The sequence below is a fragment of the Prunus avium genome, chromosome 7 (assembly GCF_965620075.1).
Source record: "Prunus avium chromosome 7, drPruAviu1.hap1.1, whole genome shotgun sequence".
In the NCBI taxonomy this organism is placed as follows: Eukaryota; Viridiplantae; Streptophyta; class Magnoliopsida; order Rosales; family Rosaceae; genus Prunus; species Prunus avium.
The window spans coordinates 38618189-38630711 of NC_142290.1; the positions used below are offsets into that span (position 1 = coordinate 38618189).

General features: G+C 36.9%; 2 protein-coding genes across 4 annotated transcripts; both read right to left on the bottom strand.

Annotated features, from left to right (window-relative positions):
• Positions 1–258: 258 nt before the first annotated feature.
• CPL4 (C-terminal domain phosphatase-like 4) lies at positions 259–5323 on the bottom strand. 3 transcript variants are annotated; one of them, XM_088244353.1, is made up of 10 exons: positions 5104–5323; positions 4689–4770; positions 3242–3384; positions 3036–3121; positions 2494–2609; positions 2013–2193; positions 1452–1741; positions 1147–1332; positions 1022–1060; positions 259–849 (listed from the first exon to the last, which is right to left on the bottom strand). In XM_088244353.1, the coding sequence occupies exons 2-10, from the start codon at positions 4734–4736 to the stop codon at positions 541–543; spliced, it is 1398 nt and encodes a 465-aa protein (XP_088100479.1). In that variant the 5' UTR covers positions 4737–4770; positions 5104–5323; the 3' UTR covers positions 259–540. The 3 variants fall into 3 exon arrangements, with proteins under 3 accessions (XP_088100479.1, XP_021814085.2, XP_021814084.2); XM_021958393.2 differs by lacking the exon at positions 4689–4770 and having other exon boundaries at positions 3242–3396; XM_021958392.2 differs by lacking the exon at positions 4689–4770 and having other exon boundaries at positions 5104–5322.
• A 485-nt stretch (positions 5324–5808) lies between these two features.
• On the bottom strand, positions 5809–10242 carry LOC110756876 (Reticulon family protein). The gene is made up of 9 exons (XM_021958352.2): positions 8586–10242; positions 8392–8460; positions 8191–8293; positions 8012–8086; positions 7760–7904; positions 7600–7669; positions 7207–7272; positions 6358–6480; positions 5809–6264 (listed from the first exon to the last, which is right to left on the bottom strand). Exons 1-9 carry the CDS (start codon positions 9733–9735, stop codon positions 6044–6046), a joined length of 2022 nt encoding a protein of 673 aa, XP_021814044.2. The 5' UTR covers positions 9736–10242; the 3' UTR covers positions 5809–6043.
• Positions 10243–12523: the final 2281 nt, after the last annotated feature.

A 12523-nucleotide genomic window follows, 5' to 3' on the forward strand; every position in this document is an offset into this window, starting at 1 on the left:
CGCTTTCTCGGTCGTGCTAGCCAAATAAAGGCTTTAAGCCACTAGGTCAATAAAGAATTAAAAAACCCGGACCAAAATTTAAAAATAAAAGAATTAAAAACCGTAGTAAGGTTTTCGGCCCTTGTCATGTTGCATCCTAATCGTTGTTAGGCCTGCAAAGGCATTCAGAAGCCCACTGGGCTCTATCTCGCGCTGTCATTAAGCAAATTTGACACTTTTGGAACCCTAATTTCGAGCAAGTCAAAATTTCGTATGATAGAGACAAAAGATCCACTATCAAATTGGCCCACCTAGTCAGCGAACATCTTTTCTATGTAGTGTAATAACAATTCAACAACGAAAATTAAACAACTTGAATTAACTTCTGGGACCATGATCCCCTCCCTATTAAGTGTTGGCTGGCTCCATGTACTCTTCACTTGAGAGAGCTGATTAAGCGAGATCAATGGAGCAACTGGTCTACACTGAACGAGAGGAGTAAAATATTCCAGACTGACTATGCACAACAAAAGACACGGTTAGCACGGAAGTAAGAGATCATTAGGTTTTCGTTTGCCTGACAGGGAACTTGTCTTCAGCTTGCTTTAACCACATATAATTTGAAGCTTCAATCCACTGTGGATGGACCAAAAACTTCTTCTCTTTCACTGCCCAACGAGACTTCTCTGTTCCAGCGTCTGTTGAAACCACATGTGTCACAAACGGGTCCAATTCTGTTGAACAACTGGCTCCCAACTGCTCTGCCATCTTCCACAGCTGATGATTCTCGGCCTGGAATTTTGAAGGAAAAACACGGCTGAAAACAATTTTACACCCCTTTAAGATTTCCTTCCGAAGAGTTTTCAACACCTACAAATAACATTCACAAGAATCCATATTAATAATCCTTGCAGACCTCCTGCATCGAAGTTGGATTGCGGTGAAAGCACCAGAAACAAATCACTCCAACAAAGATATATTCCAAATAAGCAGAAAAGAAAAGAGTATCAAGTTTTTGTGGTTCCTGAATAAAATTCTTCACCTGCCTCACATCTCTGTCAATAAGATTGTCCTTCGATTCCTACCAAATGGTTCACCAACAATTGATCAGCTCATAACAAAATGAAATTTATTATCATTATAGAGACAGGCAGCAGCGGTACTTACATAAAAGAACAGATTGTGGATTCGCTTAAGAACTTCCAGAACAGTTGCAAGAGCTCCTTCAGGCTCACTTTCATCACTCTTCAACTCTGAAAGAGACTTGCAATGGAACCCAAATTGGTGACAACTCGATCTAAAGAAATGATATCTTTCCATCAATATTAAATTGTCCTTGTGCTTTGTCCATGCCTACAATAACGGATAGCAACATTGATAACCCTTCAAAAGATAAACAACAGATTCAAAGACCATTAAATTCATAGCCAGCGTATCCAGACATAAAGAAGTCAAGGACGTCAGGTACTTACATTTTCTGTATCATCGAGGATCAAAGCAGCACTTTCATGCCCGAGCACAACATCTAGACCCTTTTGATGTTTTTGGGTGCCATCATCACGTGATATCACTCTATCACCAAAGTACTCTTTCCTGGGATCAAGCAGTTTAGCCATTTCCAGTGCATAGGCTCGTTCACCCATTGTGTATATGTACATCTCGAACATTTCGCTGGCCTCCTTTAAAAATTTCCTAACAAAGGGCCTCAACTTGGTCATCATATGCATAACGTCCACTCTGAAGAGGCTACCGTTTGAAACATCTACATGTAGCACAGTGGAGCGACAATTAAGTTGGGCAAAAACATAAGAGTATGCACATCCATGTACACACGATACTACGGTAAATGAATCAAGTCAAATAACACCTCATCAACCTTGTTTTAAGTCAGAAGCGTGCTACGGAAAATAAAACTAGGGAACCTCACTATAGTTTGCAAAGTCCAACAGGGACAAGAAACACCCCACAAAGAAAGGTGTATGCATTAATTGTGTTACAAAAGCAAAAACACATGAAGGGAAAACATTGGATACCTTGCAGAGAATCTGTTTGGCTGTGTAAATATTCTTCTTCGGCCGTCATATGATTCAGATGGGTGGAATTTAGCAGTGTGTGATCTAGATCAAGTACCAAGTAAAGTTTCTTAAGGTGTAACGATTTCTTAATGTCTGTGCTGCGTACCCGGTCAATTTCATCATTATTAAGCCAGAAGTCCTGCAGAAACATATAAATTCCAATTTATATCAATGTAAAAGAAGATAGCAACAGATCGAGTAGTCATTCTACATATAACTGAAAATGAAAACATGGAAAATTTATGTTTCTTTCCTAACAGTAAGTTTATCTTTTACATCAGGGATAGGTAATTCAAAAATTAAAAGAAAGAACTGACAGGAAATTAATAATGCCTCTACAAAACAAATTAATAGAAAACCATATGCATGTATACTACCATTATTTAAGCAAAAACATCCAAAATTCTTCTATCAACCAATTTGCCATCTAAAAGAGTACCTTGTGTATGTACCCAAGTGGCACACCAGACTTTTCATCCACCCTCTGGCCACAAACTATACACAAATCTTTTACTGAACCGGGATGAGTGCAGATATCCTTCTTTGGGGATGCTTCTGCACATAATAACATGATGAATACAATATTATGCACCTAAAGGCAAAAACAGGATGCTCACATCTATCCTCTGAGAATCCTTCAGCACGTAATAATTGCAACATTCTTATTCAATCCATACTTCTTCTAAAGACTCCACTTGTTTCTACATTAAAATTAAATAAATAAAAGCATTTCTGCAAAGCTTTTTCCATTTGAAACTTTTTCTCATGTTTGTTTGAGCAGAAACAAGAAAAAATGAGTATTCCCTTTAGTTTCTGAACAGCAATTTTAAGTTGGTCTTATGACCAGGCAGGGATTTGTTGTTTAAGACAGTTCACAGCATTTCACCCATTATTAGAAACCCTTCTTGCAGTGCAACGAGTTGAAAGGGTACAGAACATAGAACAAATCAAAATGCTATCCAACTGAGTTGAAAAAGTTACCTGAGTTTTCTTCTACAAATACTTGTGAAGTGGACCCATGAGTTTCCTCTATGCTTCCAAGATTCTCTACCTTGCGCCTTTTTGTACTGCAAGGTAATTCATAAGTTGCATCCAAGTAAAATTTTCGAACGCTAAATAAACTTTAACCTGCAGTTTTACAGAAAACTCATACTACATTAATCATAAAAGAAAGAAGATTTAAACACCTCCTCTCACTTCCATCATCGCTCTCATAATCAGCTTCTTCATCTGGTGAGGAATGCGAAGAACCAGAACCCAGTGCTCTCTCAAGAAACCCAGTAAAATCATCACTGCTAGACGAATGTACCGGAGATTCGGCAACACTCATCTAAATAAAACCCTTCACATATGTTAATCTCCAGATGGATTTGATGAGGGGAAATAATGCATGCAACAGAAGATGCACATAGAGACAACTTTACAAAGATATTAATCACTGAAAATGATGAAAACTCACATGCAGTAATGCTGGTGACTTAACCAGTGAAGCAATTTAAGCTAAGCTCAGAACGTTATAGCTAATTTGCATCCTTCAAAATTTTATGGGTTAAGTACAGACAGTGATTTCTCAGCTATTTAAAAGCAAAATATAATATGCATTGGCAATCCAGTCCCAACTATCTAGGAAAACATGGTCTCAACAACTTGCACCAAGACTAAGCTACTGGCATGTTCCAGAGTTTCAAGAAATATGCTATTTTTATTCGGAAATGAAGTGTTTCAGTATGTACTTGTTCATAGAATGATAATGTGCAAAATAGCTTAATAACTGCACCTTCTACTGCAGCAAGATTGGAAAGGGCATATGCTAGAGGGCAATGAGGCCATGCTACATAAAAATTTATTGTGGTATACACAAACCTCATCAATTGCAACAACTTTGGAAGTGAGAGTAAATGTTCTTATGGAGATTCAGAGCCAGTTAACAATATGTCAGCCTAGTTAACTATCATTCTAATCCTCAATTCTAAAGCTCTGTAGTAAATAGGCCTCAGGCCTCTCTGTAGTTAACATGCCTCAGAGAGGCAACGCCGATGAATCCACCAAGAAGAGTCTAGATTCTTCATATCATGATTACAATGTTAGTATCATGATAATCAAAGATTGATGACGGTGAAAAAAATCTGAGGATTGGAAATTATGAAGGTTTGTCAAATATTTAAGAGTGTTCTCAAACACGTCATCATTGATCAATAAATTGCATGTTCTAGCAATATTACTCGAGAAGAGTATATAAATAGCACATTTACTACTGTTCCTCAATAATTTCTTCAAGAAAAAATAAAACTTATAGAGCAGGTTATTGCCGCAGTTGTCCCCCACAGCTAAGCCTAGGTAGAGAAAAGTAGTTACTGAAAGTGTAGAGTACGGAAAAACCAATTTCATAAAATGTTTCTCCCCATTTTGTATTTTGATCAGTGAAGATCTTCTGCAAATTCCAAACCCTTCTATCAGAAGACAATCTACCGAAAGCAAAGGCATCTACTTGGGATTTGTTGGGGGGGGGGGGGGGGGGGGGGGTGTGGGGTTGGTGGAGGAATCATAATACAGTGCACTTCATCAATAAGGTATGCCCAGCTAAGTTAAATTCAATTACTCAAGAAACACAATCGGAGAAAGAAAAAAAAAGACATGTTTAATTCTGTATAGAGCAATTCCACTCGCTGTAGAGACTTCCATTCAAATACCATCGATTCAAGTCAATGCCACAATTCTGAAACATATTCAAATTATTAATTTTCACTTCACTGATAATCAACTACATACTAACATTGTACAAATCATTACAAAGCGTAACTTACAATTCTAATCTCTCATATACAGAGAGAGAGAGAGAGAGAGAGAGAGAGAGAGCGAGCAAATACTCAACAAGAATCACGGCAAGAAGTAACCACATTATAAATAACCGAATAATCAGTAATCAGATGGGCAGCAACAAAAGATATTGATTTAACAAGTGATAACAAGAAAGCTAAAGTATTTACCAGAAATTCATATGACAGAGAAAATTTAAAGACACATGAAGAAAAAGAAGTAGTGAACATACCGCGAACAAGAATTTACAGGAGATTTGATAGTTGACCAAGAAGAAAAGCTTTCGGGTGCGGATGGGTTCCGACAGTGTTGGAATGGATGCGTTGGTGGGGTTAGGGTTGCGGAGTGATAAAAGAAAGCCTCGTCAAAATTTTGAACATTGGAGAAGAGAGAAAAGAGGAGAGAGAGAAGATGGAAAAGCGGGTTTGATAAAGACAGACAGAGGGCGTAATATGAAGAGACGAGCAATGGTATTGTTGGTATTTAATCCGACCCTTGTACTTATTACTGGTACTCTTATTATTTATTTATCTTTTTTCTCTATTAAAACGATGAATTGAGATTTAAAAAAGCTATGCAAAAGTATAAAATGAAGACGGAGTTTCCCAAAATTAAGGCAAGACGAGGATGAGTTTGGATTGATAGTATTTCTGTTTCAGCCATAATATTCGTTCAAAACCACATTTAGCTCATTATTGCAATTGTTATCGTTTTTAGAAATATACGGTAATTTAAAATATTTGAAATCACAGAGGCGAACTCATTATTGCAAATCCAAACTCAACTTGAGCCGAACTCATTCATAAACAGCGAATTCGGAAATGTTATTTTTGTGACTTACCCTTTATACATAAGCTGTGTTAACAAAGTAGTGCTAGTTTAATACATAAGTTGCAATTTGTTTACCTCCACAAGACAAGTAGTGCTAGTATATATATATTTGGTAATTATTTCCCTTTATATTTGTAAGAGCTACAAACAAAGTAGACTGAAACAAACTCACAATGTCCTCCCAGACTCGTTAGCAGGACCAATAAATCTCCCTAATTAAACATATTTAGTTATTTACAGTAAAAGGAGGGAAAGAAGATTAGAAACAAAAGAAATACTGTAAAATTTAAAAAAGTTGGAAGAAGATTAACAGCAGCACATGATAGAGATAGAGGCTTGATCTAGAATCCTTTCTTTGGTTTGGTAATATTATTATCCACTTGAGATGATTGCACATGCCTTTGTCTTAGTCTTTGTGCTCCTAGTGCTTCTTCCCACTTTTCTTCACCCCCAGCATCATCCTCATATTCTTCTTCTTCTTCTTCTTCTTCTTCTTCTACCACCCACTCTTCCGTCACCAATTTCTGCTGATAGTATCGGAAGGCCACCACCAATATAAACGCTGCAAAACAACCCCCAATGACTTTGAATATTCTATTGTTTGAAATGACTATAAAAAAAAATAGTTTGGGTTTGTTTGTTTGTTTTTGTTTACCAGCCCATATTCGAGCCACGACGGAAGACAGGTTCCAAACCAGTAGAAAGATGGCAACGGTCAAGGCCTTCTTGTGAGTGCATGATTCCCAAGCATCCCGAAACCGTCGAATCCAAAATTTAGCTTCACATAAATAAATTCCGGTGTACGTTAGGTCATCTCTCATTGTTGTTATATATGAAGAAGAATTGAAATGTGATTCTACATTTCTACTGAAGAATTTCATGATGCTCTCTTATTTTGTTATGAATCATGATGGTATTGGATTCTACTAAGAGGAATTAACCCATTGGGCTAGAACACATGTGGGCCCATAAGGATTGAGGCCTCTCCAACACCCCCAACTCCCAATTCAATTTTGAATGAACCCAAAACGAAAGGCCATTGAGCCTAGCCCTAGTCAGAGACTCAGAGCGTATGAAAGTGGACCCTATTAACTATTATTTTGTTGTGGGCCCTAACCACTATTATTAAGCAGTATAATTAATTGCCCGGGAGAAAAGGATGCCTAACCAGTTTGCTTATATAATATGTGGGACCAAAAACTTTCTTGTAGCATGCTACGAAAGTCTCTATCCCATCATAGAGCCGTTACATGATGAGCTAGAGCCTAGAGCCTAGTGGTAAGTAAACAAGGTTGGGTGAGTTTTGGTTTTGAAAATGCGTACTTGAAATTTATTGGGCCGACAGAAATTATGTGTGAGCAGAGCAAATATGGGTGGACCGTGGAGTGGAGGAGATTAAAAATGAAAGGAAATCGCTTTGCCGGCGTCAAAATTGTGGAAGAATTGAATTGAATGACATAAATGATCCCATCCCATGCATTGAGTTATTGGAGGAATGATTTACCGTAAACCGTTAACTGGGCTGAGTACAAAGAGCAGACTTTTGGCAGGGTGAAAACTCCGAAAAAGCCTGTCAATTAGCACAACCAAGCCAGCGTCAGTGAAAAAGTTAAAACAACATCTCCATCTCCTCACTCAGACTTGGAGTTGCAGAGAATTTGACAGTTGTCTCTCTCTGCTGCTTTGGCTGCTTCCCAACTTCTAATCAAATTAAAATTAAATAAATAAAAGCAGCAGACAGATACTGTTTCACTCTTCTTTATTTTACTCTTCTCTCTCAGTTTTCCACTAATCAAATTGGTTTTACATGCTAATAATAATAATAATCCGTTCTTTTTCTTTTAAAAAGAAATAAGAAGCAGCAAAAGACTCTGATTATGAATGTGAGTGAACTTACCCACTTTGGTCATCGTCCAAATGGTTATGGAGCTGCCACACCTGGCCAGAACAAAGAGCAGCACTGCCAACTGCAAACGTTATCACAATTTAATTAGCCTATTATCTTTCCTTCCTCACTGCAACATTGCTAAAAAGAAATAAACATAAAGGAAAGTTACCTTAATTGTGGTAGCAGGATCCCCAGAAAATAAAGCTTTCATCTTTAGAAGGAGCTCATTCAAGTAAGGGAGAACCAGTTTTAGCAACCACATTGCTTCTTCTTCGCCCACCACATAGTTTGCATTGTCTACTTCAACAGCTCCCCTGCCATTCAATTTCCAAAATAAATTTTAAAAAAGCATGTTGATAAGAGAGAGATTCGGTAACATACTATAGCACTAATATGTTGATAAAAGTTAAAGAAGCTTTACCTGCAGATAATGGACTTAAAGAGGAAGATGGCAGCTAGATAAAGAAGCCCCAGATAGGATATGACAGAAATAAAGCTGCAGGAGACAAAGGTCAAACAGATTTAGATTAATGCTATGCTTCCAAGGAAATGCACAATTCAAGGTGTTGGTTGATCTCTTTTATTGACAACTTTCCTGACCTGATATTAAGATCCTTGGTGTAGGAGGATGATAGTATCACAAATGTTCCCATTCCAAATACAAAAACCGATCTTGATATATCTTTCCACATAATTAAATCCACTGAGAAAAATAACAAGAAATTAAAAATGGGAATGCTATAATTGAAACAATTTGCAGTAGAAATTGCAATTCAACATGTCAGGAATATGAAAACTCACCTAAACTTTGCAATCTGCTATGTGTTTCTTGGAAGCTGGTGTGGTTATGGTACTCATTTGAAGCTGCAACTAATTGATTGGTAAAAACAGAAACAGTCAAGACTTAACACAAAGGAACAATCCCAAGAAACTCAAATTCCAAAAAAAAAAAAAAACAATGCTACATTAGAATTTGAAAGAAAAGAAGAACTTACACGAAGTTTGTTTGGGGATGTTTGAATGAACTGTTGCACGTTTTATAACAGGAGGTGGTTTTTTCAAGTTTAAGGAGACGGGTTCTGGCTTCTGATTTTGATGAACTTGATAAAGCTTTTTCACTTCTTTGCGGTCAAGGTGAAGAAGCTTCTTGACCTCATTAACTTTCACTACCTTCTCTTCATTCACAACCTTGGTGGTCAATTTCTCTTCTGTTGCATTGACTTCCTTAATATCAACGCTTTTCTTTTCAACCTCAACCTCAATTTCCTCATCCACCTCTACCTCCAATTCATCTCCATCATCTTCTTCATCACCCTCTTGATCGTCACCATCATGCACCGATGCTTTTGGATCAGATTTGAGCACATCCACATTGCTCTCGCCGCTTGAAATGACCATTTCTTGGCACACACCGAACTCCTTGCAATTCTCATCAGATCCACTGTTTTCAATCTCAACTGGGCTTTTCTCAATTACCTCAACAGGCGTATCAATTTCCTTATCAGATTCATCCAAGGCCTCCTTATTGGACTCAGATTTCGCTTTTCCCAATTGAATTGCATTACCAGAAGCATCAAGTCCCTTATTAGACTCTGATTTTACCTTCCTTAACTGAGCTGAATTTTTCTCAATTCCCGCACTAGCTTCACCCAAATCACTAGCACTTTTCAATAATTCATTCCTTGGTTTCCTACTCCCAACTGGGCTTCTCTCATTTTTATCAGAAGCAGCAGCACCAATCTCCTTGCTTGCCTCAGATCTAAGCCTTCTCAGCTGAGTTGGGCTCTTCTTGATCCCATCAAAAGACACACTCAGTTCCTTGCACTGTTGGCCAGAATTCTTCAAAGACTCTGTTTTTGCTTTGGATATCTGAATTGGGTTCTTCTCAGAACCTTCAGAGTTGTCAGATTTCCAAGTCTTTCTCTTGCCAGCAGCAGTTAGTGCACCACCAGCTTGACCTCTCTTCGACCTTGTACGAGTTCCAGCAACCCCATTGCTAGTATTACTCTGATCTTCAGAATTCTCCTGATCGCCATTGAAGACCTTAATCCCACCTTTGACTTCATCAATCTTCATTCTGCTCTCCCACACAGACCCTGCAACCACACCACTCCTTACTCCGTCTCTCCTGCTACCCACATCCATTGCCCTTTATATATATCTTGGTAATCTCTCTTTAGCAATGAATAGTAGAATAGGACATATAGATGGCACCGGTCATGACTGGATAAAAAGAAAGCTTTAAGCAGAAGAAATGGCAGTTGGTGGGGCGTGAAACATTGGGATCTCTCTCTCTCTCTCTGCCTTTGAAAAGGAAAGCAAGCGAGAGAGCATGAAAGATACCGGTCTTCTACTAGCTAGATTGTGTTGTTAATAGTCGTATCTTGTAAGGCACTGGGTCACCGACCCACTGGGTTTCTTCTTTTTTTTCTTTCTGTGTGTGTGTGTGTGTTTTTTTTTTCATAAATTTTTTTGTGGATTGATGATGTGCGAGTGTGAGTTATAAAGTAAAGTGAACAAAAGTGAGAGATAAATAATGGTTTAGGGGTTGAATGATTAACGATGATCTCTTTTGCTCCTTTTTTGGGGTATTGATTCCTTTTCTTAAGCCTGCTTATAGCTTTTGTATCGGAGGATCTCTATGAACACTGTGACCGAGGCAACCAAAAGTCATCCCTCACATGCAAATGGAGAACCTTGCTTCCTAATTTTAGAGAGGGATGAGAGAGGTGGACTTTGGAAGTATATGGTGATTTGTGGTGTTGGCAATAGTTTCATTTGCAAATGTAGTGTGCCCTCTACATTGTTGTATCCGAGTTTGAATTCCTCCCCACACATTACAGCCGTTTAAACTATAAGACGTGGCAATAGTTTCATTTCCTGTAACCAAAACCCATTTAATCTAGTATGGCCAAGCTCCTCCTCCTCCTCCTTCTCCTCCACACATGCAATCTAATGCAGACAAAGGGACATAAACTTTTCTCTTACTTTTGTATTGGAGATGTTAACTTGATGCTCTATTGATTTGTGCCTGCCTAGTAAATTATGGCACAGTTTGTTTCCTTTCCTTTTATTGCTTTTTGCTCTAATTTGGATATAAAAAAAAAGGCCAAAAGGGATGCCAACAGCAACAGCTAACGTGAGGAAGCTTCATTTCGTACATTTTCTCCTGACATCACTTTATATATATACAATGGCGTAGGGTCAATATTATTAGACTAAGAAAGACTTGGTGAACATTAACATAATATATATTTTTTATATGTTATAATTTAATGTCATCTTCTAAAATCACAACTTCATCGCATAATGAATTATGAAGAAATAATTTGACATGGATCAAATCATAATGCATTGCTCAAAAGAAAACTGAATAGCTACTATTGAGAAATTTACTCGATTAGGGAACTCAAATTGTGCCATAATTTACTAGGTGCTAAAATTTACATGGTAGTTCAAGAAAGTGCTAAAATTTCAATAATTTAATTAAGTGGTTATATTATATCGAATTGAAGTGATTTTTTATAGGAGTAATCTTTGAATAAATATCTACTCTCCCTCTCATAATTTCATTGCATTTCAAATTCACAGAGCTGTGCATTATGATGCATAAGCTAATCGGCGGTGATCCATTTAATGCAGGCAGTGGCAGCTAGCTAAACAACCTAATTATTTGACCCACCCATCCACCCACCCCATGTAATTAGAAAAGAAAAAAGGCAATTTTACTGCTGTGATTATTATTGCTTTCCCTTTTGCCTTAAACATGATTTTTTAGCGAGTGACGTGATGAAATATTGATGGGATGGAAACTTTTTTGCCAAAGTTAAAAAAAGAAAAAAAAAACTCACACATATGGATATTATGAAGGTTTGAATCCATGATCATTACGTCAATCCAGAGGAAAAATTAAAATTCTGCACTGCATGCATTTATGTATTTAGCATTTAGTAGGAAATCCACTATGGCAAAGGGGTGGATAAGGACAACCACCGGGATGCAAATACACAAAAAATAAAATAAAAGGTATATTTGTGAAAAGACAAGGCCACGGGAGTGATGTTTGACTAACTGATTGATGCTGATATGGAATCCAACACCAACAACATTGTTTACGTTACACAATTATGAATTAATACATTTATTTGTTTGTGTATAAAAACTATCAAGTATTAAAATTATATTAAGGACTTCAATCATAGTCCTTAACTTTGTATTAAAATGTAATGTCGATGTTGAAAATTCTTCACTTTAATCATTCATTTTATGAATCCGGGTGGGGAAGACAAGATTATCCATATATATAAAGTAAAATGCAAAGAAAGATGAAATATTCAAAATATCAAAAAATTCCTTTGGTTAATGCAAATATTAAGAATTGAAATTATTAATTAAATGACAATAATATGATAAATTCATAACTTTTTATATTTTTAAAAAATTAAAATTAAAAGAAAATTCAGATAATGGATCCTATTTTTATGAAACACAACTATCCATTATTTTTTTTAATTCTAAAATAAATTTAAATTTTTTTAAAAATCCTCTCACAGGCACAGAAACGCATACGTAAAGACTAGTCAGAAATAATACATAACATATAAAAGTATTTATCATTTGATTTTGATTTGATTCATTTATAAATAAATAAATTAGCATGGGGCCACCAGATTTTGGAATCGGCATACGTGGCCAAATAATACGTAATTCTGCAGCACTCACATCAGATCCCGACATGTAGATTGTAATATGTTTTTTTTTTTCGGGTCAATAGTAAAATTGTAATATGTTTTTCAGCCCAACTCTCACCGGCTACCGCTGGCTCCAAAACCCACCGACACACACCCAATTATTTTTTTTAAAAATATATTTATTCTGTTTTTAATAAAGGAAAAAATAATGATAACCTGGCAGGAAATGAAGGACCAATGTT